Genomic DNA, 25421 nt, shown 5'->3' with positions numbered 1-25421 from the left:
GGTGATGCAGACCTGAGGGCCAGCACTCCCTCAAGGAAGCAGAGGCGCGCGCCAGCTCTGCGCGGGGTCTGTGCGAGGGCCCTCAGGAGAGCAGAGCTGGGGCTTGGTCCTGTTCCTGTCATGTTTAGCATGCCTCTGCTCTTCATAGAGGTTTCAAAGAACCACACAACATGGGTCAGAGAAATACAGCCATCCATTTAAAGGCCTGGCCCATGAAGGAACTGTCATGTAGTTAAAATGCTGGGTCTTGGGCTCCTATGTTCACTGTGTTGAAATTCTGCCATGGTCCACTGAGGAGGATCCTTCCTGAGCCACCGTAGTGGACCAGGTGCAGCGCTTGGTGAGGGTGAAGCACGTGAGCCATGGAGCACAAGAGCCTGCCATCAAGAGGGAGCATCACCCGCACACCCAGCAGGGCTGTGCCCCTGGGCCCACACACACTGGGACAGAGAGAGAGAAGGAGCCCCGTGCAAAGGCCCCCACACACTGGGACAGAGAGAGAGAAGGAGCCACGTGCAAAGGCCCACACACACTGGGCTCACAGGGAAGGAGCCACGTGCAAAGGCCCACACACACTGGGCTCACAGGGAAGGAGCCCCGTGCAAAGGCCCACACACACTGGAACAGAGAGAGAGAAGGAGCCCCGTGCAAAGGCCCCCACACACTGGGACAGAGAGAGAGAAGGAGCCCCGTGCAAAGGCCCCCACACACTGGGACAGAGAGAGAGAAGGAGCCACGTGCAAAGGCCCACACACACTGGGCTCACAGGGAAGGAGCCACGTGCAAAGGCCCACACACACTGGGCTCACAGGGAAGGAGCCACGTGCAAAGGGCCCACAGGTCCCAGGTCATCTGCGGGACTCGCGTGCTGCAGCCTACCTTGTAACCTTTTGAGGTCAGCGGGGTCGAGGGCAGCCACCGCCTCGGAGACTCTGGAGGGCCGGCTGACGCCTGCGCTGTTGACCGCCCTCACCCGGAACACGTAAGACCTTCCCTCAAAAAGCCCCGTGACAGGGTACTTGCAGATCTTCACCGGGGCATCATTACACTGAACCCAGTTACTCGTGCCCACTTCACACCTTCAAGAGAGAACAGAAAAGACAGGAGAACCCGTGCGGCAGCCTTCCAAGCGCTCACAGGGCACCCAGCATTAACTGAGATCTGAGCTGCTCAAACACCAAGTCCTTACAAGCAGTGTCCACGCTTATCGCTAGACAGGGTTAGGCAAATACCTTCATGGGGACAGATGATGTAGGGGATAGATGACAGGTGATGGGCAAATAGACAGATGATAGACAGACAGACAGACAGACAGGTAGGTCACTCTGAGCTTTCATAATTTATCACTTAAGATAGCCGCCACCGAACATCTTTCTCTGGTAAGACTCTCCTCAGCGCCACGGCAGGTGGTGAAGTCCCAGCTCCCCCCCCCCCCCCCCGGGAGGCACCAGCCTTGCTGCACAGCTGACTCCTGCACGGGCCCCACACAGATCTTTCCGGGGTGAACTCCCCCTGGAAGCTGCTCATGACTACTTGGTAATAAGCTACTTCCTTCTAGAGTATTCTCCTGTGGAATTCGAAAGCCTTTTAAAAACAAGTCCTGACAAAAACTTGGAAACTTGGCTGAGTAACCCCACCTTTCACAGGCTGAACTTTAAGTACAAACCTTCTGCCTACAAGGTAGTGTGGCAGGCGTGGGGTGGAGGGAAAGTGCAGGCAGTGCAGGCATACATTTGTTCAAAGTGCACTGCTCATAGCTATGGGGTTACCACAAAACCCGCTTCATATTATGAATGTATGCGAATTCAAAAAATGCTTCAGAGAGCATCCCAAGGAGAAAAAAAATGGCAAGGTCGGAGAACCGGTCTTTCAGAGCACCGCCCCCTCAGAGTGGTATAACCCACGTTAGAAGAACCAGAGTTCTCAGTGGAAGTTCTGTCCACACCCCTGGTCCACGTCACCAGAGTTCTCGGTGGAAGTTCTCTGTTCACACTGCTGGTCCACATTAACTAGGGCTGACAGGGAACTCTACTTAAATCAGAAACTGGCAATGCACAGGGCCAGTGTGAAGTCAGGAGATGTCCTGCATATTCTAGAACTTTCTGTCACTTCAGTACTTCTTATGAGGGGGGAGGAACATGAATTATTCACTGAGATAGTTCATGAAAGAACTTTGACAATATAGTTGGAAATATTAATTGATGTGCTTGGACAACAGAAGATAGTTTTGGGTTGCTTGTTTGGTTGATTGATTGGCTGGCTGGCTGGTTGGCTGATTGGCTGGCTGGTTGTTTGGTTGATTGGCTGGCTATTTGGTTGGTTGATTGGCTGGCAGGATGATTGGCTGGCTGGTTGATTGACTGGCTGGCTGGCTGGTTGACTGACTAGCTGGCTGGTTGATTGGCTGGCTATTTGGTTGGTTGATTGGCTGGCTGGTTGATTGACTGGCTAGCTGGTTGACTGGCTGGCTGGCTGGTTGATTGGCTGGCTATTTGGTTGGTTGATTGGCTGGCTGGTTGATTGACTGGCTGGCTGGCTGGTTGATTGACTGGCTGGCTGACTGGTTGACTGACTAGCTGGCTGGTTGATTGGCTGGCTATTTGGTTGGTTGATTGGCTGGCTGGTTGATTGACTGGCTGGCTGGCTGGTTGATTGACTGGCTGGCTAGTTGATTGGCTGGCTGGCTGATTGGTTAACTGGTTGGCTGATTGGGGTTTTTTTTTACCTTAATAAAGTTTATTAAAAATATATATATTTATATATACTCTTCAATTCAGAATAGGCTAGAACCTCCCATAATGTAACAAAATCTTTATATAAAATATTTAAAGTTAAGGTAAACACTAAACAATTCTGAAAATATCTCTAATATGCCAAAATATTATCTTGATGGTGAGTATTTTGCTAACCAAACAGCTTTGTTGGTGTTCAGAAGAGAACTTCATCTACCTAAGACCAAAAAAAGACACCGCACCGACATTTTTTCCAAATAAGTACCTTGCTTTATATATTGTGTTGTGCATATAAAATCTTAAATTCCTGCCAGGAACTCTGTTCTGTAGCCTCTTAGCCTGCATTCTGCCTCATTTCTAAACACATTTTAACTACAATTTCTTCCACTGCTTGAAATTTATATTTGAGGCATAAATTCTGTATCTAATAAACTCCTTGATAGTACAACCCCATACTCTTTACAGACTCTGAAAATTATATCAAGTAAAGGAAAATCAAGGATTTAAAACTCCATTTGTTTTAAACACACACACACACACACACACACACACACACACACACACACACACATGCACACACACACACACACACCCCTCTACTGAGTTTAATGACCTAAATTAAGGAACAGAAACCCTCTGCACACAGGTGCCCAGCCCACAGCGTGCCTGAGGGTGCTGGCTGCACTTGCTACTTGGAATGTAACAGGCCCAAGTCTCCAGACTCACCCAAAACAAGCATGGGGCTTCCCTAAACCCGCCTATTGGGTGATAGTGACCGACGGCCGGGTTGGCAGTGGTGAACAGCCACCGCCCTGGCTACTTAGGGCCTGTCAGGAATGGCACCATCAACTCCCACTGGGGAACGTGTCCAGGCCCGTGGCCCCGCCGGCGCCCATGTCCCTGGGGGACGGCCGTGTGCACTCACCGGTCGATGAAGTAGCCGATGACCGGGCTCTCGGTAGTCGTGTTGGGCGGCTTCCAAGTGACGATGACATAGTCACGGTTCGCGTCGTGGCACTTTAGGTCCATGGGGGCTCCGGGGGCCCCGGTGACTGGCGGGTCGGCATCTGGAGACGTGTGCATGCCACTAAGGTGCGAGGCCAGGGCTGGGGCTGCGGAGCTCAGACTCCCTCTGCCCGCCCCAGCCGCCATCTCATCCTAGGTTTTACTCCGGCAGATTGGTACTGTGAATCTTCAATCTGCTATAAAACTGCTCAAATCCGTTATTGTTTCCTAATTGGACCCAAAATAGTAAAGTTTACTTCTCAGTCGCACATGACCGTGTCACAGCACACTGTCACAAATTCGCTGATGACAGCGACTGAGCCTCTCTGGCCCCTGAGAAATGTCACCCGAGACACCTTCACGCTTCAGAATCCTTCGAAAGTTGGAAGGTTAAATATTATTGTGGACCAGAGTCTGGGTTCAACCCTGTCCATGCGTATCTCAGCCTGTGCAAGGTCATGACATTCAAGTTTTACAGAAGCTCAGGAGGTCGGCAGGGCCACAAGAACGGGAACACACCGAGCGGGAAGTTCTTCATCTAAAACCTGTGCGTATCTGCCACCCTGGCTGCTGGAAGCATGACGTGCACGGGCACACATGGGCGCACACACATGATAGGCATTTCCTGCTACGTGTTCACAGCTGCTAACCCGTACCAGGCAGGTCTGAGAGGACTGAGCACCGTCCCCGAGCTGGGCTCGGAGCTGAGCCAGGGCGTTCATCCTGAACGCAGCCCTGCCGTGCGGGAGGCCCAGCGGGGCACCGGGGTCTGGGGAGCTGAGGAGGGGGGTCACAGTGCGGCTCTGTGGAGAGCAAGGGCGCACACCCCGGAGTGCGCTTGCCACGCCCGGTGCCCGGGACCAGGCACGGAGCCAGGCGCCGGCGCCTGTTACCCACCGGGCACAGCCTGACTGCTGGCTCTGGTCAGGGAAGGAGAGGGCAGGGGCTGGGGCCTGCGGCCTCCACTGCCTCTCGGGCCTACGCCAGGCCTCCCCGGGACAGGGCATCCAGGCCTCCCCCCCACCCACACACCCCCAGGATGGGACGCGTCACCCAGGCCTCCCAGAACAGGACGCGTCACCCAGGCCTCCCGGGACAGGACGCATCACCCAGGCCTCCCCTCCCCCCCGGGACAGGACGCGTCACCCAGGCCTCCCGGGACAGGACGCGCGGCCAGGCGCTCACCCACCTCTCACAAACAGGAAGGCACTGTGGTCGCTGACGCCGCCCCGGGACACGATTCTCAGCGTGTACAGCCCCTCGTCATCCTTGTGCAGGTGGCTGAAGCACAGCGAGGCCTGGCCCTCCCCGAAGAACATGCTGGCCCACTTGGACTCTTCCACAAGGACGTCTGGAGAGCCAGGAACCCACTGCTCCAGCACCAGACAGAGACGGGCAGACCCCCCCCCCCCCCACCCCAGGAACACACCATGAAACACCACCACGGGACAGAGTGAAGGCAACAGCAAAAAGCTGATTGAAGAAGAAGGGAGAGCACTGAATAAAAATCCATGTGGGGCTGGGAAGTGGCTCAGTGGCAGAGCGCTGGCCTTGCACGCCTGAGGCCCTGGGTTCGATTCCTCAGCACCACATAAGCAAAAAGAAAAAAGCCGGAAGTGGCGCTGTGGCTCAAGTGGTAGAGTGCTAGCCTTGAGCTGAAGAGCTGAGGGACAGCGCCCAGGCCCAGAGTTCAGACCCCACGACCGACCAAAAAAAAATAAATCCATGTGTTTGTCTCTGTTACCTCTGTGTCTGTCTCCCTGTCCTTCTGTGTCTCTGTCTCCCTGTCCCTCTGTGTCTCTGTCTCTGTCCTTCTGCGTCTCTCTCCCTGTCCCTCCCCTTGCCTTTCAATGATCTTTTCTCACAAAGTTCTCCTCCCTCCCAACACCTGTCAGCTCCTCCCCACAGCTGCCCCCGGTGGCCCTGCCCGGCACCCCGTACCCTGGCCTGTGCAGGAATTACCTGCACGCCACTCCTCCCCACAGCCGCCCAGGACTCTCCTGGAGTTCAAGGTTCCCCATCCCAAACGCTGCCTGGCTGCCTTGATACACAGGTGGAGGTGAAGGTCACATCTGTGCTGATGCTCAGAGACAGTTCCTGCCCGGGGGGCCTCAGCACTAGGGCCCACACCCACGGTCATGCCAGCCTGGACGGCAGCCGCGGCACTCACCAGCATGGTGCTGACAGCCGTGGCACTCAGCAGTGTGGCACATTCAGACCGTGGCCTGGGCTGTGTGGCACACTCGGACCCGTGGCCTGGGCTGTGTGGCACTCATTGCTGTGGTACTGGCGTCTGTGACACTTACCATCGTGGTACCACTCGGCCCGTGGATGCACCCTCTTTAGGTCTGGTGTCACCAGCAGTGTGCACTTGAGTGTGACAGTCTCCCCTTCTCTTCTGAAGGTGACCCCAAATTTCTCCAAGAACTGCACATCAAAGTGTGTGTATGGAATCACCGTCGACAGGGGCACTGTGGGGCGGAGGGACAGATGGACGTGAGCGTGGCAGACCGAGCTTGCCGCCTCCACGTCACACTCCTGCCTCACACGAGTCCTGTCCCTCAGTGTCTGTGCCCACCACTCGCGTGCGGTGCTTGGTGCGTGACGCCCAGGCCTCACATCCATAAAAGCAACGCCTCAAGGGAGCTCCCAAGCCCTCTTCTGGTCCTAAGCCTCACTCCACAAACCATGACACACTGCAAGGGGCTCCCCGAGGCCTGGTCCCGGGGAGTCCGGGCACGGCCACCCTCCTCCACTCCCCGGCCCAGGCCGGAGGCCCGCATGTGACCGGGTCTCGGGGGGACACTGGACCAGGTAGGCGGACAGAGGGCTCACGCGCCAGGAGAGGAGCACTCACGGAGCCGGAGGCCAGGCCTGAGCCAGGAAGGTGTGTTCTGCGCGGAGGCAGAACCCTGCCAGGACACCGAGAACGACCAGGGTCCCTCCCACAAACGGGACGCCTCTGCCAACCGGACCAGGAGCCCAGAAGGTCTCCACAAGGGATGCATCGCTGACATCCACAGACACCAGCTCGTCGTAAATGACAGAGGAAGACACGTTCCCATTCTCACACTAGCTACAAAAACGTGTACCATTTTTTAAGTATTTGAACCAGGAATGGTGGTACACATCGGTCACCCCAGGATTTGAGAGGCGGAAGTGGGAGGAGGGCCGCTTTGAGACCAGCCTGGGGAAAAGTAAGTGAGATCTTCTCTCAAACCCAAAAATGAGGCCTGGGAAGCATTAACTCCAGTATCAAACTCTTGCCTGGAATGAGACCTGGGCGCAACTCACAGACGCTAGATAAGAACAATGTTATAACTGTACGCCGTGTCACCACGTATGGCTGCCCACAAAAGGGAAGCAAATCCACTTACGTCCGATCGGGAGTCCCACGGAGTGGAATGGCTCCTCGTCCCCTCGGAATCCTGTAGGACAACTGGGTGAACACAGCAGCGAGAGGCCTCCCCCACCCCTGGCCTCCCCTTCCCCCCCATCCCTGGCCTCCACCCTCCTCCCCGTAGCCTCCCCCCCAGCCTCCATACCTCTCTCCCTGGTCCTCCCCCCCCAGCCTTCCCCCTTCCCCCCAGCCTCCACCCCTCCCCCAGCCTTGCCACACGCCAGGCACGCACTTCTCACCACCACTGCAGCGTTGGTTGACACCTGGCCGTGGGCATTGGTGGCCACCGCTGAGTAGGTGGCCGTGTCATCAAAGTCCGCCCTTGGAGAGAAAACACAAGTGTGTGGAGCAGCGCTGCAGAGCCAGCAACCTGGACCTGAACAAAACCATCCCTGACAGCACAGCAGCCCAGCACAGCTCCAACAAGAACAAGGCCAGCTCCGCCTCAGACAGGCCGGGCCCTGGGCCTTCGTGACAGACTCAACTGAGCAGGGGACCCACTGTGCTCGGCGCAGATGCACAGAAAGAAAAGAGGGGCCAACTCTGGTCCCACTTCTGCAGGTGTGCCGCTCAGCCCTGCTCCTGAGGACACACGCAGCCACGGATGCCCTGCCCCTGAGCACACACGCAGCCATGGACAGACTGCCCTGAGTACACACGCAGCCATGGATGCCCTGCTCCTGAGCACACACACAGCCACGGATGGCCTGCCCCTGAGCACACACGCAGCCACGGATGGCCTGCCCCTGAGCAAACACGCAGCCACGGATGGCCTGCCCCTGAGCACACGCAGCCACGGACGCCTTGCCCCTGAGCACACACGCAGCCACGGACGGCCTGCTCCTGAGTACACGCAGCCACGGATGCCCTGCCCCTGAGCACACACGCAGCCACAGACGGCCTGCCCCTGAGCACACACACAGCCACGGATGCCCTGCCCTGAGCACACACACAGCCACGGATGCCCTGCCCTGAGCACACACGCAGCCACGGATGCCCTGCCCCTGAGCACACACGCAGCCACGGACGGCCTGCCCTGAGCACACACGCAGCCACGGATGGCCTGCCCCTGAGCACACACGCAGCCACGGACGCCCTGCCCCTGAGCACACACACAGCCACAGATGCCCTGCCCTGAGCACACACACAGCCACAGATGCCCTGCCCTGAGCACACACACAGCCACGGACAGACTGCCCTGAGCACACACGCAGCCACGGATGCCCTGCCCCTGAGCACACACACAGCCACAGATGCCCTGCCCTGAGCACACACGCAGCCACGGATGCCCTGCCCCTGAGCACACACGCAGCCACGGACGGCCTGCCCTGAGCACACACGCAGCCACGGATGGCCTGCCCCTGAGCACACACACAGCCACAGATGCCCTGCCCTGAGCACACACACAGCCACAGATGCCCTGCCCTGAGCACACACACAGCCACGGACGGCCTGCCCTGAGCACACACGCAGCCACGGATGCCCTGCCCCTGAGCACACACGCAGCCACGGATGCCCTGCCCCTGAGCACACACGCAGCCACGGACAGACTGCCCTGAGCACACACGCAGCCACGGATGCCCTGCCCCTGAGCACACACACAGCCACAGATGCCCTGCCCTGAGCACACACGCAGCCACGGATGCCCTGCCCCTGAGCACACACGCAGCCACGGACGGCCTGCCCTGAGCACACACGCAGCCACGGATGGCCTGCCCCTGAGCACACACGCAGCCACGGACGGCCTGCCCCTGAGCACATGCAGCCACGGACGGCCTGCCCCTCAGCACACACGCAGCCATGGATGCCTTGCCCTGAGCACACACGCAGCCACGGACGGCCTGCCCCTCAGCACACACGCAGCCACGGACGGCCTGCCCCTCAGCACACACGCAGCCATGGACGCCTTGCCCTGAGCACACACGTAGCCATGGACGCCTTGCCCTGAGCACACACGCAGCCACGGACGCCTTGCTCCTGAGGACATGTGGGGACATCCGACCCCCAGGACACGGCTGCCGAGGCTGGAGCTGCTTTTGGCCCCTGGGACAGGGACTTCCTCTGCTCTTGCTTGCACTGCTGTCTGCTCTGTGTTGTCTATGTCCTCCAAACAATGACGCCTTCATGCAAACACCCTCCACACAGAAGCTGCCCTGGGATTAGCCCTCGGCTGTCCGACAGCAGGGGCGCACACCGCCCCGGGCCGCTGCGCGTGCTGGAAAGCCAGCGTAGACGTGGAGGGGGGGCAGAGCACCTGCAGCCACCCCTTCGTCACGCTGGCCTGGCCTGGGCCACTCGGGACACGAGCCTCACGGGCCAGGCCCTGGCGGCAGGGCAGAGCAGCAGCCTGGGGTGCGCGGAGGAGCGTGGGAGCAGCAGCGGCCAGGCTTGTCGCCTGCGCCCAGCTCCCCAGGCTGCGGAGGCTGCGGTGCCACCTGACGCATTAGCACCCACTAGCCGGCCACTTGGTCCGCAGAGCCGGGTGTGCACCGCAGGAGGAGGCTGTGCCGGCTCTGCCCTCCACACCCAGGTGCACACCCGTGTGCACGCCACACAGACACGCGGGAGGACATGCAAGGTAGCCCAGGGCCTGTCCAGATGTCCAGCTGTGGACTGAGGCCGTGGTCTCGGAGTGGTGCCTCCCACTGTCCCCATGGACAGCCGGCCGGCCGCCTGGCCGTGGAGACAGCACTCTGAGTGTCCACCTGCCCCAGACCACGCAGAGAAAGCGCTTCAAACCCAGGCTGACTCCAGCCTTGATTTTAGGCGGCAGGCACCCACCAGGATTTCACTTTCTGCTTGGGCAGGCTCCCAGAACAGGAGAGGCATTTCTTCGGTCTCAGTTTTGGTCTCACACTTTCATGGGGCACTTCTAACCTCCCAACGTCTCTGTGTGATCCTCCCCCCCACCCCCTATCCCGTCCTCCTGAGAAATGTCAAACTCTCTACTGTCCCGGAGCTTCAGAGAACTTTCCCAGCCACCACGCCGTGTCTCCCACGGATGCCGCACACATACAGGACACAGAGCGCGGCCCAGAGCTCACATCAGATCAGGAGGATCAAAGTCCAAAACGCAAATAGAAGTTTACCTAAAACCAGTCTGCAAGGAGTGGCCAATGACTGTGCCACAAATGAAAAGACGCCAGACAGACTGCTCTAAACCCTCTCTTCCAAGAGGCCTGGGAGCAGCGGGAGACCTCGGTGAAGAACCTGGACTCCCAGCACTGGTCCCAAGAGAAAAGCCCGAGGGCCCATAAAATAGTGACAAATGCATTTTTAAATCCAGAGTGCCATGGGAGCTTGTGCTGTGGCACTTTAAGAATTTAGCTTCATCAGCCAAAGAATATTCATGGGAACAAATGTCACCTGCCAGCCAGGACAGGGAAGCCTAGCACATTCCACAGCCCAAACACAGCCGGGTCAGATGACCCCGGCTCAGCACTTCAGAATGAACAGCTGAGCTGAACTATAACTTGTGGGGCGCGCGAGCACACCAGCCTGCAGAACCCAGGGAAGGCACCACCCACCCACAGCCATCCCCCAGGCCGCCAGGGTGAGCCCCGGGAAGAGCCGCTCACGCCTGAGTCCAGCCCAAGGGAAGAGAGGGAGTTCATAGGAGGAGGCAGAGAGGCAGGAAGTGAGGAAGCTGGGAGAAAAGCCAGAGGGAGGCTGGCTTCAGCGAGGGCCCCAAACAGCAAAGCAAGCCCCAGGACTTCCCCCACCAGCCCACTCCCACAGCCCTCCCTCCAGCCTGGTTGTCTGGGCGTGAGTCTGTCCGTGTCTGTCTGGGTGTGAGTCTGTCCATGTCTGGGTGTGAGTCTGTCCATGTCTGTTTGGGTGTGAGTCTGTCCATGTCTGGGTGTGAGTCTGTCCATGTCTGTTTGGGTGTGAGTCTGTCCATGTCTGGGTGTGAGTCTGTCCATGTCTGTCTGGGTGTGAGTCTGTCCATGTCTAGGTATGAGTCCGTCCTTGTCTGTCTGGGTGTGAGTCTATGTCTGTGTGGGTATGATTCTGTCCGTGTATGTGTGGGTATGAGTCTGTCCATGTCTGTCTGGGTGTGAGTCCTTGTCTGTCTGAGTGTGAGTATGTCCATGTCTGGATGTGAGTCTGTCCATGTCTGTCTGGGTGTGAATCTCTCCTTGTCTGTCTGGGTGTGAGTCTGTCCATGTCTGGGTGTGAGTCTGCCCATGTCTGGGTGTGAGTCTGTCCATGTCTGTCTGGGTGTGAGTCTGTCTGTGTCCATGTGGGTATGATTCTGTCTGTGTATGTGTGGATATGAGTCTGTCCGTGTCTGTCTGGGTGTGAGTCTGTCCATGTCTATCTGGGTGTGAGTCTGTCCATGTCTGTCTGGGTGTGAGTCTGTCTGTATCTGTCTGGGTGTGAGTCTGTCTGTGTCCATGTGGGTATTATTCTGTCCGTGTATGTGTGGGTATGAGTCTGTCCATATCTGTCTGGGTATGAGTCTGTCCATGTCTGGGTATGAGTCTGTCCTTGTCTGTCTGGGTGTGAGTCTGTCCATGTCTGGGTATGAGTCTGTCCATGTCTGTCTGGGTGTGAGTCTGTCCATGTCTAGGTATGAGTCTGTCCTTGTCTGTCTGGGTGTGAGTCTGTCTATGTCCGTGTGGGTAAGATTCTGTCCGTGTATGTGTGGGTATGAGTCTGTCCATGTCTGTCTGGGTGTGAGTCCCTCCTTGTCTGTCTGAGTGTGAGTATGTCCATGTCTGGATGTGAGTCTGTCCATGTCTGTCTGGGTGTGAGTCTCTCCTTGTCTGTCTGGGTGTGAGTCTGTCCATGTCTGGGTGTGAGTCTGTCCATGTCTGTCTGGGTGTGAGCCTGTCCATGTCTGGGTATGAGTCTGTCCTTGTCTGTCTGGGTGTGAGTCTGTCTATGTCCGTGTGGGTATGATTCTGTCCGTGTATGTGTGGGTATGAGTCTGTCCATGTCTGTCTAGGTGTGAGTCCTTGTCTGTCTGAGTGTGAGTATGTCCATGTCTGGATGTGAGTCTGTCCATGTCTGTCTGGGTGTGAGTCTCTCCTTGTCTGTCTGGGTGTGAGTCTGTCCATGTCTGGGTGTGAGTCTGTCCATGTCTGTCTGGGTGTGAGTCTGTCTGTGTCCATGTGGGTATGATTCTGTCTGTGTATGTGTGGGTATGAGTCTGTCTGTGTCTGTCTGGGTGTGAGTCTGTCCATGTCTGTCTGGGTGTGAGTCTGTCCATGTCTGTCTGGGTGTGAGTCTGTCTGTGTCCGTGTGGGTATTATTCTGTCCGTGTATGTGTGGGTATGAGTCTATCCATGTCTGTCTGGGTGTGAGTCCCTCCTTGTCTGTCTGGGTATGAGTCTGTCCATGTCTGGGTGTGAGTCTGTCCATGTCTGTCTGGGTGTGAGTCCCTCCCTTGTCTGTCTGGGTGTGAGTCTGTCCATGTCTGGGTGTGAGTCTGTCCTTGTCTGTCTGGGTGTGAGTCTGTCTGTGTCCGTGTGGGTATGATTCTATCCGTGTCTATCTGGGTGTGAATCTGTCCATGTCTGTATGGGTGTGAGTCTGTCTGTCTGTCTGTCTGGGTGTGAGTCTGTCTGTGTCTGTCTCGGTGTGTGCCTGTGCCTGTGTCTTTGTGAGTGTGGGTGTCTCTCTGGGTATGATTCTGTCTATGTCTGTGTAGGTATGAGTCTGTCCATGTCTGTGTGGGTATCCCAGGTCTGTTGGCATCTGTGTGGTTTATGTCTATGTGCTAGCACCTCTGAGAATTACAGGAGCCATCCTAGCCCAGGATGGCCTTGAACGCTCACTCTTCCTGTCAGTCTCTAGTGTTCAGACTGCAAGTGTCCCACACTAGCTCTACCTTCTGTTGGTTTGCCGCCCCGGCCGGCGCCTGTCTCTTACCTGTTGATCTCCAGTGTGTGCACCCCGTAGTTGCTCTCGATCCTGTACTTGCCTGGCTCTCCCGCCTGGCAGATCAAACTTCCGTCTTTGTACCTGGTCAAAGCAAACACGTGCTCTCACTGAAAGGCAGATCTGTGTTTGCAGCTCTGTCACAGCCCCGTTTCTGTCCGCTCACAAGCCTTGGCTCCTCTCCTTCTCCTTCCCAGAGCCACGGGGGGCACAGAGCCTGCAAGAGACGCTGCCTGCGGCTCTTGAAAAAGACACTGCATTTGCACTGTCGAAGCCATCTTGGCAGTCCCTGTCTTGAAGCAAGCCCTCTAGACACCTGCTTGAGCTTTTAGGAAATTCAGAAGTCATGCCACTCTGTCGATACGAGGCTGTGCTAGCTAGCTCTGAGGCTGGAGCATCAGGGGCTGTGGAAGCAAACACACTGGAGTGCCACAGCCCCTACGCACTGAGCCTGGCCAGCAAGGCTCCAGCCTCCACCCGTGGAGACGTGCCCAGCACCCACAGCCCCTACGCACTGAGCCTGGCTAGCAAGGCTCCAGCCTCCGCCCGTGGAGACGTGCCCAGCACCCACAGCCCCTACGCACTGAGCCTGGCTAGCAAGGCTCCAGCCTCCGCCCGTGGAGACGTGCCCAGCACCCACAGCCTCTGCCCGTGGGGCCGCGCTCAGCACCCCAGCCTGCCTTGAGGGTGAGCAAGCCTCAGCCCTCACGTGGCCCTGACAGCACCGATGGACAGACACACAGGTCTCAAAGGGTGGCTGATTTCTGCAACAGGTGTTGAAACAAGGAGGCGCTGATTTAAGACGGGCTTGACGGTTTAATTCCGTAATTATCACATGCAATTATCACCATGAGTTCTCGCATAACGAAATCAGACTTGTGAGCCTCACAGGGAATCGGCAGCACTGCCACGCGTGGACCTGCGCCACACCGCGAACAGACATCACCTCAAAGAGCTGACGTTTAAACAAAATGCAAAATGTTCTGCAAAACCCGGTGAAGTGATGCCCTAACGTGAAGATGGCAGGGTACTGCCGGGAGCAAGACTTCCCGAGTCGTCTGCAGACATTTCCCCGTGAAGTTCAGAGCCCAGCAACCCTCAGGACGCCCCGCACCCCGCGCCCCGCACCCCGCGCCCCGCACCCCGCGTCCCCCACCCCGCGCCCCGCACCCCCGCGCCCCCCGCCCCGCGCCCCGCGCCCCCTGCCCCGCGCCCCACACCCCACGCCCCGCACCCCGCGCCCCCCACCCCACGCCCCGCACCCCGTGCCCCCCACCCCACGCCCCGCACCCCACGCCCCCCACCCCACGCCCTGCACCCCGCCTCACCACTGCACCACGGGCGTGGGGAAGCCTTGCACGGTGAAGCAGAGCCTCACAGACATCTTCTCCCAGACGGTGTGGGAGCGCAGCCGCACCAGGATCTCCGGGGCCCTGCTCATCCGCTCCTCGAAGGCGTGTCTCTCCCACTCCAGCCTGTCCCCTACCTGCCACCAAGAAGCCAGAGCGGTCACGACCACGTGGCAGGGCCTGCGGCCAGCCGCGCATCCCGGTGATCACCTCCCAGGGCACAGGCCTCCTACCGAGTGCTGCAAAGAGTACTGATCCAGCGTGGTGCGGGCCTGAGAGCGGGCCAGCTGCACGCTCTCCCCCAGCTGCGCCAGCTCTCCCAGGAAGCGCTGCCTCTTGGCCTCACCGTACGCAGCGGCCTGGGAGTGGTACCTGCGGGAACCCAGGAGCGGCGTTGGTCTTGGGCAGGGGACCAGACCGCGTGGCCCCGACAGGGCTTCCAGGAGTTCTACGTCTGCCCATTGTTATCCTTTTCTTTCCTGAGAGCCGTTCGTTGACATGTTAGTGCCACACAAGACGGGACAGGAGTGCTCTGTCCTTGGCAGTGACAGGCACCATCGTGCCGGCCGGGAGAGCACTGCCGGGGAGCACGGCCGGGGGAGCACTGCCATGGGAGCACTGCCGTGGGAGCACTGCCGTGGGAGCACTACTGTGGGAGCACGGCCGGGGGAGCACTGCCATGGGAGCACTGCCATGGGAGCACTGCCGGGGAGCACTGCCGGGGGAGCACTGCCATGGGAGCACTGCCGTGGGAGCACTGCCATGGGAGCACTGCCGTGGGAGCACTGCCGTGGGAGCACTACTGTGGGAGCACTGCCGGGGAGCACGGCCGGGGGAGCACTGCTGTGGGAGCACTGCCATGGGAGCACTGCCGTGGGAGCACTACTGTGGGAGCACTGCCGGGGAGCACGGCCGGGAGAGCACTGCCATGGGAGCACTGCCGTGGGAGCACTGCCATGGGAGCACTGCCGTGGGAGCACTGCCGTGGGAGCACTACTGTGGGAGCACTGCCGGGGAGCACGGCCGGGAGAGCACTGCCATGGGAGCACTGCCGTGGGAGCACTGCCATGGGAGCACTGCCATGGGAGCACTGCCGTGGGAGCACTGCCATGGGAGCACTGCCATGGGAGCACTGCCGTGGGAGCACTGCCATGGGAGCACTGCCATGGGAGCACTGCCATGGGAGCACTGCCGTGGGAGCATTGCTGTGGGAGCTCTGCAGGGGGAGCACGGCCAGGGGAGCACTGCCGGGGAGCACTGCCGGGAGAGCACTGCCATGGGAGCACTGCCATGGGAGCACTGCCGTGGGAGCACTGCCGGGGGAGCACTGCCATGGGAGCACTGCCATGGGATCACTGCTGTGGGAGCATTGCTGTGGGAGCTCTGCCGGGGGAGCACGGCCGGGGGAGCACTGCTGTGGGAGCACTGCCATGGGATCACTGCTGTGGGAGCACTGCTGTGGGAGCTCTGCCGGGGGAGCACTGCCATGGGATCACTGCTGGGGGAGCACTGCCATGGGATCACTGCTGGGGGAGCACTGCAGGGGGAGCACGGCCAGGGGAGCACTGCCATGGGATCACTGCTGTGGGAGCACGGCCGGGGGAGCACAGCCGGGGGAGCACTGCTGGGGGAGCTCTGCCATGGGATCACTGCTGGGGGAGCACTGCCGGGGGAGCACTGCTGGGGGAGCACTACCGGGGGAGCACTGCCATGGGAGCACTGCTGGGGGAGCACTGCCGGGGGAGCACTGCCGGGGGAGCACTGCCGGGGGAGCTCTGCCGGGGGAGCACTGCCGGGGGAGCTCTGCCGGGGGAGCACTGCCATGGGAGCACTGCCGGGGAGCACTGCCGGGGGAGCACTGCCGGGGGAGCATGGCCGGGGGAGCACTGCCATGGGAGCTCTGCCGGGGGAGCACTGCCGTGGGATCACTGCTGTGGGAGCTCTGCCGGGGGAGCTCTGCCGGGGGAGCACTGCTATGGGAGCTCTGCCGGGGGAGCTCTGCCGGGGGAGCACTGCTGTGGGAGCTGCGGGAGCGTGTGCAGAGCCACCAGGCCTGGGCCGGGACAGGGGCTTGGGTGCATCTCCTCGAAGCGTGGTGACTCAATCTCTCTCCCTTCAGGTGTACTTTATAGAGACCGGCTGAAGTCGGTGGGGGTGCATTGGCTGTGAGACACGGAGCTGGTTATTTTGCTCTCAAAAGGCCCAAGCGTCTCCAGCAGCCCGCGCTCCGCCACCTGGGGATAATTTGGGGCCTGACGCCGCTGCTAATCCATCTCATCGCCCGACGCCGCACGCATGTAAGGCATGACAGCCCTGTTCCACCAGGCGGCTGCTGAGTCCTGGCCGCCTCTCGGCTCCTTGACCTTGCTCCTATCCACAACCCATGGGCACTGTTCTCCCCAGCAGAGAGGCCGGGGGGATAATCAGCACCCAGACCTGTGTGTGCTGCTGGTGCCTGCAGGGCTGGGAAGGCCGTGTGCCAGAGCAGACTCCCTGCCTGGGCTCCCGAGGCTGCCCAAGGGCAGAAAACCACCCCTCTGCTTCCCCGTGGGGACTGCCCGGGCCCACTGGCACAGACGGTGGCACACCCTGTGCACACTTGCCGCTCTCCTCCCAGCACGCCCGGCTCCGGCCTCCACACCGCCTCCCCAGCACGAGGCCCGGCTCCGGCCTCCACACCCCCTCCCCAGCACGCCCGGCTCCGGCCTCCACGCCCCCCTCCCCAGCACGCCTGGCTCCGGCCTCCGCACCCCCTCCCCAGCCCGCAGCCTGGCTCTGGCCTCCCCACCCCCGCCCCAGCCCGCAGCCCGGCTCCGGCCTCCACACCCCGGCTCCGGCCTCCGCACCCCCTCCCCAGCCCGCAGCCTGGCTCCAGCCTCCACACCCCCCTCCCCAGCCCAAGGCCCGGCTCCGACCTCCGCGCCCCCTCCCCAGCCCGAGGCCCGGCTCCGGCCTCCGCGCCCCCTCCCCAGCCCGCAGCCCGGCTCCGGCCTCCGCGCCCCCCTCCCCAGCCCGCAGCCCGGCTCCGGCCTCCGCGCCCCCCTCCCCAGCCCACAGCCCGGCTCCGGCCTCCGCGCCCCCTCCCCAGCCCGCAGCCCGGCTCCGGCCTCCGCGCCCCCTCCCCAGCACGCCCGGCTCCGGCCTCCACACCGTCTCCCCAGCACGAGGCCCGGCTCCAGCCTCCGCACCCCCTCCCCAGCACGCCCGGCTCCGGCCTCCACACCTCCTCCCCAGCACGCCTGGCTCCAGCCTCCACACCCCCTCCCCAGCCCGCAGCCTGGCTCCGGCCTCCACACCCCGGCTCCGGCCTCCGCACCCCCTCCCCAGCCCACAGCCCGGCTCCGGCCTCCGCACCCCCTCCCCAGCCCGCAGCCTGGCTCCAGCCTCCGCGCCCCCTCCCCAGCCCGCAGCCCGGCTCCGGCCTCCACACCCCGGCTCCGGCCTCCGCACCCCCTCCCCAGCCCGCAGCCTGGCTCCAGCCTCCGCGCCCCCTCCCCAGCCCGCAGCCTGGCTGCGTCGACTGCGGTCACCTGTGCTCATGCTCCCGTTCCTCCTCTTCGGACGCGCTCGCCCGCTTCGCACAGAGCTGGCAGGTGGTCCCCCGGACAGAGGACCGGCTGGACGTGCTCTGTGCCGATGACCGCTGCTGGAGGGAGCTCTGTGCAGACGTCTGTGAGGACGCACGCCTGGAAGCGTGAACATAATTAAACGGATCAGAAACGGCCTCGGTGCGCCCCAGCACCCTGTGACACATGTGAACTCAGGCACTGGCCTGCGCGTGCACACGGACAGACGCGCCCGTGCCTGGGACACCACACACAGATACCCATGTATGTACACGCACGCCCACAGGTGCTTGCAGGCGCACACGTGTGGACACGCTCCGCACACTTGCACACACAGACCCGTGTCCCTGCGTGCCACGCCCGCTCTCCCCGCATGCGTCCCCTCCTGTCCCCTGCACTCTCTGGAGGGCTCCGGCCTCCCGCCCGCAGGCTTGACAGCCTCCTGCCTGGCTCAAAGCCACGATTATATATAAACCAAGGAATCTCCACCCCGAGCCACGGGGACGGGCTGCAAATGCTTGGCGGTGCTTGTTGTAAGGGCCGGCACCGACATGCGTGCCAGGGCATGTCTAAATATAAGGTGCTGGCGACATGGGGCAGGCACCCGGGTGGAGGCCAGAGGCCAGAGGCCGCCCCCTTCCTCTCACGGCCATCTAATCACCACGAAAGAGCCCAATGTGTGAGCCGGCACGCGGCCCCGCCAGCGGGGACGTCCGCCGGGAGCACCAGCAGGGGCTGACACAGCTGCGTCTCAAGGTGACACGTCCGCGTGCCACAGCCGTGTCTCGCACACGCTATTGTGATCACAGCGCTGATTCCCGTCTCTGCGTTGCTGCCCCGATCCCAGCACTGCTGTGCTCATTGCCGTGCGTAAGAAAACTCAGAGATGCCCTCCTCCACTTCTGCCGCCGGAGCCAGGCCCCCGGGACCCTGCAGCAGGCAGGCCACGCGGCGGGCCGGCCCGGCTCCCAGCTCCACACAAGCCAGGGCCCCTGCGGCCCGGCGGACCGCTGCTGAGATGGGGCCTGAGGCAGGCCACTGAGGACCTGAGCACACCACTTACTTCCTGGAGGCGTACTCATTCAGGAGGTATCGCGTCTGAATGCTGCGGTACGACTGGTCGAAGTGCTTGTGTCTCTTCTGGTAGAAGGGTAGCGCCACCAGAGACATCGTGGGGCGTTCGTTCTAAGGAGAGGGAGAGGTGTGAGAGCCCTCCTCCTAGAGAGAGAGGTGTGAGGCCCCTCATTCTAAAAAGAGGGAGAAACCTAAGCACCCTTGTTCTAAAGAGAGAGAGGTGTGAACACCCTCCTAAAGAGAGGGAGGTGCGAGCGGCCTTGCCAGCCAGGCTCAGCACGCTCTGCCTGCACACCTGCACTCTGTTGCACAGAAAACCACGCTGATTAGCTAATGACCTCATGAACCCGGGAAGAGGAAGGAGAGAAATTCCATTCATGCAGATCATTCCAGCGGGGAGTTGGGAAGACTGCCAATTTGCCTGGACCCAATTTCCTCTTTTGGTTGCTTCCATAAAATTCAGAGAATTGGGCTATGTGCTCCATTTAGTAGTGAGCTCACTGGTATTTACAGAACGTGCCTTCCCAGTGGGTCCGGGGCTATGTATGGGAAAACAAGGTGAACACGGAGGGTAAAAATAATCACAGCACAGATTCGGGAAGTCAGTGGAGAGCTGAAATGCAGGAGAGGGTCTGATAAGAGCCACAGGCAACGCAAGACAGAGAAGGCCCTGGAAATTAGGGGAGAGGGCATCCAGAGCAGCCCAGACCGCAGGACATTTGCGAGGCTGATGAGGAGGTGTGGGAGGTGGGGCGGGACGGTGGGCCTCACACACACACACCTTCCCAGGGCTGCGGCCACACAGGGCCTCGGGTCTGCTCCAGGGCTGGTGAAGCCGTCAGCTCATCGACCCCGGGCCCCGGTGGAGGAGGGACAGGCAGGAGCGTGGGCGTCACGCCGCACACACAGCCTTAGGGATACGGGGAAATACACAGTCTGGTGAAATTCTCCCAAGACAAGAAAGTGCAGGCGGCCCTCCTCGTCCCTGGAAATGGGTAGCCTGTGTATAACACGCAGCCCCCGCTGCCCAGCACCAGCCCAGCATCCTCATCAGTCCCCTCCACCCGCCGCACGGAGACGGCCTCCCGGGTAAGACCCAAAGGAGCCTCCGAACCTGAGCCCGTGCGCCTTTGGTGTTCAAACTGTCCAGATCCAGAGAAGTCTTAGGCCAAGGCCGGGGCGCAGCCTGGGCACAGCACCCAGGAGGGACGGGGGGAGGGAGGAGGGGAAGGAGGGAGTCCAGGCCTTGCTCAGACAGGAAGTCATCTCCACTTCCTCTTGCAGTCCTTGTTCAAACAACTGGACTGTTCAACAACCTACCGAACCACAGATGGCTGTGGTGGCTCAGGCCTGCAATTCCAGCTATGGAGGATCACGGGCTGATCCAGGCAAAAAGCACAGACGGCGAAGGGCAGGGCTGTGGGGGGCACCAGGGGCAGAGCACCCACCTCGCCCTGAGTTCAAACCCAAGCACTGACAGAACAGGAAGGAGCCCTGCCAAGCTGTACCTTTCAAGCAGGACAGGCCTTGTGACCTTGTTCAGTCTGTGGTTTCTAAATAGAGTCACAGAGCTGGAAAGTTGGGGATTAACCAAACCCCAGCCTACTGGTAAGTCAGACACAGGCCGCCCTCAGGTTAGTGGGCTTCCATCGCCTCCTAAATCCACCTGGTACACCAGCCGCCCAGCCCTGGGAGGCCCCGAAGTCCCAGCACCACAGAGACAGAAGGGTCAGGACGCAGCTGAAGACACGGGGGCATCGGACGCGAGTGCGGGCGGTGTCTGGCAGCCCAGCCGCACTCAGGGTCAGTGCCGCGTGGCCCAGGCGTCTGGGACCTCCCGGCCCAGAGACCGCACACCCCGCGTCTCCACACGGGGCACTGCGCCCGGCACAGAAGCAGGCACTCTGTCACTCGGCTGTGAATGTCACTCTGCAGAGGGAGGCACCTGACCCCACGATGGGACCGCGGAGGCCCCCCCCGGCACAGCTCCTCCGCCTCTTCTGTCATGTGTGTCACCGTGTCATGCGTGTTGTGGGGTGCCATGTGTGTCATGTGTCTCGCGCTATGCCCTGTGCCATGTGTCATGTGTGTTGTGGGGTTATCGTGCGTGTCATGTATGCTGTGCCGTGTGTGGTGCATCATGGGGTGTTGCATGTCATGTGTCATGTGTGTCGTGTGTGTCATGTGTGTGCGTGCTGAGCAATAAAGCAGTCTAGCATGCAGGAGGTGTTTCACCAGGCAGACACTTTCCCGTGGGCCTGCTGCAGGGTGAGGGGGGCAGACGCTCACGCGGGACGCGCCGTCAGTGCCGGTGCTCACGCGGGACGTGCCGTCAGTGCTGCTGCTCCTGTGTTACATCTGTGATGTTTGTTGAGCCACGGATGTGTGGGGAGGTTACTAGTCTGGAATGTGCTTCCCCATGCCACCCACAAAACGCCCCTCGGGTATCCTTGGCCTCCCGACACGCTGCTGGGGGCTGTCCGCAAACGCTACGGCTCAGGAGCGCACGCCAGCCCTGTGATCAGAGACGCGGCATCTGCAGTGCACACGTGTCCTGGTCCCCGCTGACGGGCAGGCCCCCCCCAGCGCTGGGGTCCCACACGCCACCTGCACCCCGCTCCGCTCCCCATGAAACCCAGCGAGGCTGTCACCCGCCCCACCCCGGGCCTCAGAGGCTCTCTACTGGTCACCACCAGCACACCGCACCCCTGACCGTCCCAACCCAGTGGTGTGGAGCACCGAATGGGCCGGCCAGACGAGCCCAGGAACCGCGGGGCCCCTGGCTCAGGGCAGTGACAAGCCCGGCCCCTGCTCCCCGACCCCTGCTCCCCGACCCCTGCTCCCCCTGGCAATGACAGGACAGCCCGCCACAGATCAGCAAGCCACACGCACCCCCGCGGTCGGCCACCACCCATCACTCCACAGCCCCTCATGAGTCAGACCTCTTGACCAAGATTGGACTTCTGCCCCAGCTGAGGCCCTGGAACCTTCCAGAAGCACGTTACCTCTGCTCAGCGTGGACCCGTCTGTAAGTCACAGGCCTGGGCAGAGCCTGTTCCTGACGGCGCTGCACCTCCCGGCCCTGCGGCCAGGCCCCAGGGCTCCAACACACTTGGGGAATCTGACGCCAGCAGAAACTCGAGCCAGGCCGAGGGGCTGCAAAGCACGCTGGGAACTCCTCCCGTCCCCAGCACCGCCTCGCTTCCCACAGACATTTCAAGTTCAGAGGGTCTGTGAGGCAGACATGGTGAAGTCCACCGACTGTCAGACATGGGGGCCGTGGGGAAAAGGAGAAGCCCGGGGCCACACTGATCACCGGACACCTGATTATGAAAACACGGCAGAGGAACCTTTCACGATGAGCGCACACCTTCAAAAGCTAAACACACATCAAGCTCAATGCATGTACTCGATTTAGTGCAACTGCTGATGCTGGCACAAACGTCTGCGTCTTGGCAGGCGCACGGGGTGGGGGCAGGGCGAGCAGAAGATCTTCATGTGGTTGTCATGCAGGTGGCAAAGCCTGGGTCCACACAGACGCAGAGCTCTCCTGGCTCCTTTGCTCTGGGAACTATTTGCCCACAGGCTTCCCTCAGAAGAAGCCACTGTGCACCAAACGTAACAACTGAACACAAACCAGCTTCCACAGAGCGTCGGCGGTGAACCCAGCACCCTGGATGCCTGGTTTCCTGTGCTTTTCCACGGTCGCCTGAGAGGCCACGGCGCCTGGCTCACCTCACCTAAAGCTCGGCTGGTGTCAGAAGGAAAAATGATCACAGCCAGCACCCCACTGGGACAAACCCTCCAGCCAGCCAGAGCCTCTGAGCTTCACCAATCCAGAGCCTGGTCACCATAACTCCAGCCAGAGCCTCTGAACTTCACCAATCCAGAGCCTGGTCACCGTAACTCCAGCCAGAGCCTCTGAACTTCACCAATCCAGAGCCTGGTCACCGTAACTCCAGCCAGAGCCTCTGACTTCACCAATCGAGAGTCTGGTCACCGTAACTCCAGCCAGAGCCTCTGAGCTTCACCAATCCAGAGCCTGGTCACCATAACTCCAGCCAGAGCCTCTGAACTTCACCAATCCAGAGCCTGGTCACTGTACTATATTAAATCACCCCACTGTCTTACAGAGAACAGGCATTCATGTTCCCAACCCGCCAGAGCACTGTGTAGCTTACCCCAGATTTCGCTCAGACCTGTCATTAATACAGCCAGAAATGCCAGACCCCAGTGCCCACTGAGCCACAGGCAGAGATGCCCGGGCATGGGCTCGGCCTGGCCCCAGCATCTCGTAATGCCCTGGCTCCCGAGACTTGGTCTTAGCAGTTCAGTAAGCAACTCCTTGAAGGGGTCTTCTCTCCATGTGCTCTGTGACCCCCGTTTTCCTCCTGCTGGTAAGGAAAGCACATGGGGCAGGAGGAAGGGAAGGGCAGGTGCGTCTAACCCCCTCGCTGCTGAGCCTGGCCCTACAGCGTGGCCACCGGCCCCCACTCGTCTCCTGGCAGCCCCCTCTCCCCAGGACGCCCTGTGGGGACCACCAGCTCCACCACACAACCCCACTCCTCCCAACGCATTTGGAGGACACTGCTTTCCAGCCAACGTGAGAGACTCCTGCCCCGAGGAATTCCTTCTCCCCCATTGCCCAGGTCTAGGCTAAAAGGCTCTGCTTTCTTTCTCTTTCCTCCTCTAAAAAACACCCTTGGTTTGGTGTTTCCTCTCTTCCGGTCTTCCTTCTCCCTTGCGTTTCTAACGCCCCAGAGCCCACACCGGAGTCCATCCTCCGACCACTGTGACCGCCGTGGGATGCGTCCAGGGCACCCGAGGCCCTGCGAGGGGACGGGGCGGGGGGGGGAGGGTGGCATGGGCGCAGTGAGTGAGCACGGAGCCCAGGCCCCGGTGGAGTCATCCCCTCTGCCTGCAGTCGGGTGTGCCCACAGCGAGCAGGCGGGACGCTTCACCCTGAGCCCGGCCCACAGCACAGTGCCACCAGCTTTGCACACCTTTCCCAGCAAAGCCACAGAGGGCCGGGGGAGGGAAGACACTCACCTCACAGGAGTGTGCGGGAGGGCCGGCAGCTCCGTCCACGGTCGCCAGCTCCTAGCTCTCACTGAGCACGGCACAGCTAATTTCTTCCTCCAAAGGGCCCGTCCTTCCTTCCCATTTATGGCCCGAGGAGATGCTATATTTAGACATGGCACTGCCTCTCCCACACCCATACCTGCATCATAAATCTCCAGAGCAGAAACTCCACATGCAGGGAGGAGGGAGGGCGGCACACACGCAGGGAGGAGGGAGGCCGGCGGATCAAATTAGGAAGTGAAGAGGGTGGTGCTGAGCCCTAGGACCCTGGCTCTTCCCCAGTTCAGCTGCTGCCCGGAAGGCACTGACATTCCACCACACACACACACACACACACACACACACACACACACACACACACACACACGGTGCCACTCCAGCTTCAGACCCAGTTTTCACACTGAGAGTCCCTGGGCCCAGCGCTGGCTCTTGGGATGGAACTTTTGCCGGCCCTGGGCCTTGAGGACCGGCTGTGCCACATGGCTGTTCTATCTCAGGATGCCTGCAGCCTCGGCTGCAGATGGGGAGGGGGAGATGGTGGCCCCGTGCAGTGCTGGGTGTGAATGATCGCAGGCGTGCACACTTCAGACGCTCCTCTGTCTCATTCGGCAGGAACTGCCCACTGCAGGCCGAGAGCTGGCCTGCTGGACACGTGGGTCTCATCTCCAGCCACAGCCTGTCTGCGACCAGCACCCCGCAGGGCTGGCCACAGGTGTCCGTCTTTCAGCACAGCGTCTGTCTGAATATAAATAACACAGGGCTGGTGTGGCCGGGAGGGAGGCCCGGCAGCCGCTGAGGGCTGAGTCCGAGGGCTGGGCTCGGATCAACGTGTCCTCAGAGGTAAGGCTCGCGCAAAAGCCATGACCCGACGCATCTGTTACAAAGAAAACACCAAGATTTCCCAGGAGACCCCAAACACTGGTCTTCCCACATTTGGCTCACGAGGAAGAGGCCAAGAACCAGCACAGCAAACAGAGGGACGCTCAAACCAAGAATCAGACAGGGCCAAAGCCACCGCTGCCCTCCTCCACCGCTGTGCTCAGGACAAACTAAGAACCAGACAGGGCCAAAGCCACCGCTGCCCTCCTCCGCTGTGCTCAGGACGCTCACTAAGAACCAGACAGGGCCAAAGCCGCCGCTGCCCTCCTCCACTGTGCTCAGGATAAACTAAGAACCAGACAGGGCCAAAGCCACCGCTGCCCTCCTCCGCCGCTGTGCTCAGGACAAACTAAGAACCAGACAGGGCCAAAGCCACTGCTGCCCTCCTCCGCTGTGCTCAGGACGCTCACTAAGAACCAGACAGGGCCAAAGCCACCGCTGCCCTCCT

General features: G+C 60.6%; 1 protein-coding gene across 1 annotated transcript in view; it reads right to left on the bottom strand.

The window, feature by feature from the left end:
- Myom2 (myomesin 2) overlaps positions 1-24103 on the bottom strand; it is a 60201-nt gene extending 36098 nt beyond the window's left edge. The window contains exons 1-12 of the mRNA XM_042689863.1: positions 24062-24103; positions 19002-19123; positions 17903-18058; positions 14606-14744; positions 14352-14509; positions 13015-13107; positions 7370-7458; positions 7115-7165; positions 6044-6208; positions 4927-5088; positions 3658-3799; positions 880-1079 (exon numbers count right to left, since the gene is read on the bottom strand). Of these exons, the coding sequence (XP_042545797.1) occupies positions 880-1079; positions 3658-3799; positions 4927-5088; positions 6044-6208; positions 7115-7165; positions 7370-7458; positions 13015-13107; positions 14352-14509; positions 14606-14744; positions 17903-18058; positions 19002-19108 (1462 nt within the window). The 5' untranslated portion in view covers positions 19109-19123; positions 24062-24103. The remainder of the gene's footprint in view (positions 1-879; positions 1080-3657; positions 3800-4926; positions 5089-6043; positions 6209-7114; positions 7166-7369; positions 7459-13014; positions 13108-14351; positions 14510-14605; positions 14745-17902; positions 18059-19001; positions 19124-24061) is intronic.
- Between the last annotated feature and the right edge of the window lie 1318 nt (positions 24104-25421).

The sequence above is a fragment of the Dipodomys spectabilis genome, unplaced genomic scaffold (genome assembly GCF_019054845.1).
Source record: "Dipodomys spectabilis isolate Male_0828 unplaced genomic scaffold, ASM1905484v1 ptg000128l, whole genome shotgun sequence".
Taxonomy (NCBI): domain Eukaryota; kingdom Metazoa; phylum Chordata; class Mammalia; order Rodentia; family Heteromyidae; genus Dipodomys; species Dipodomys spectabilis.
Note: the sequence above shows the minus strand (reverse complement) of the source record. Positions and strands in the feature narration are given on the sequence as shown.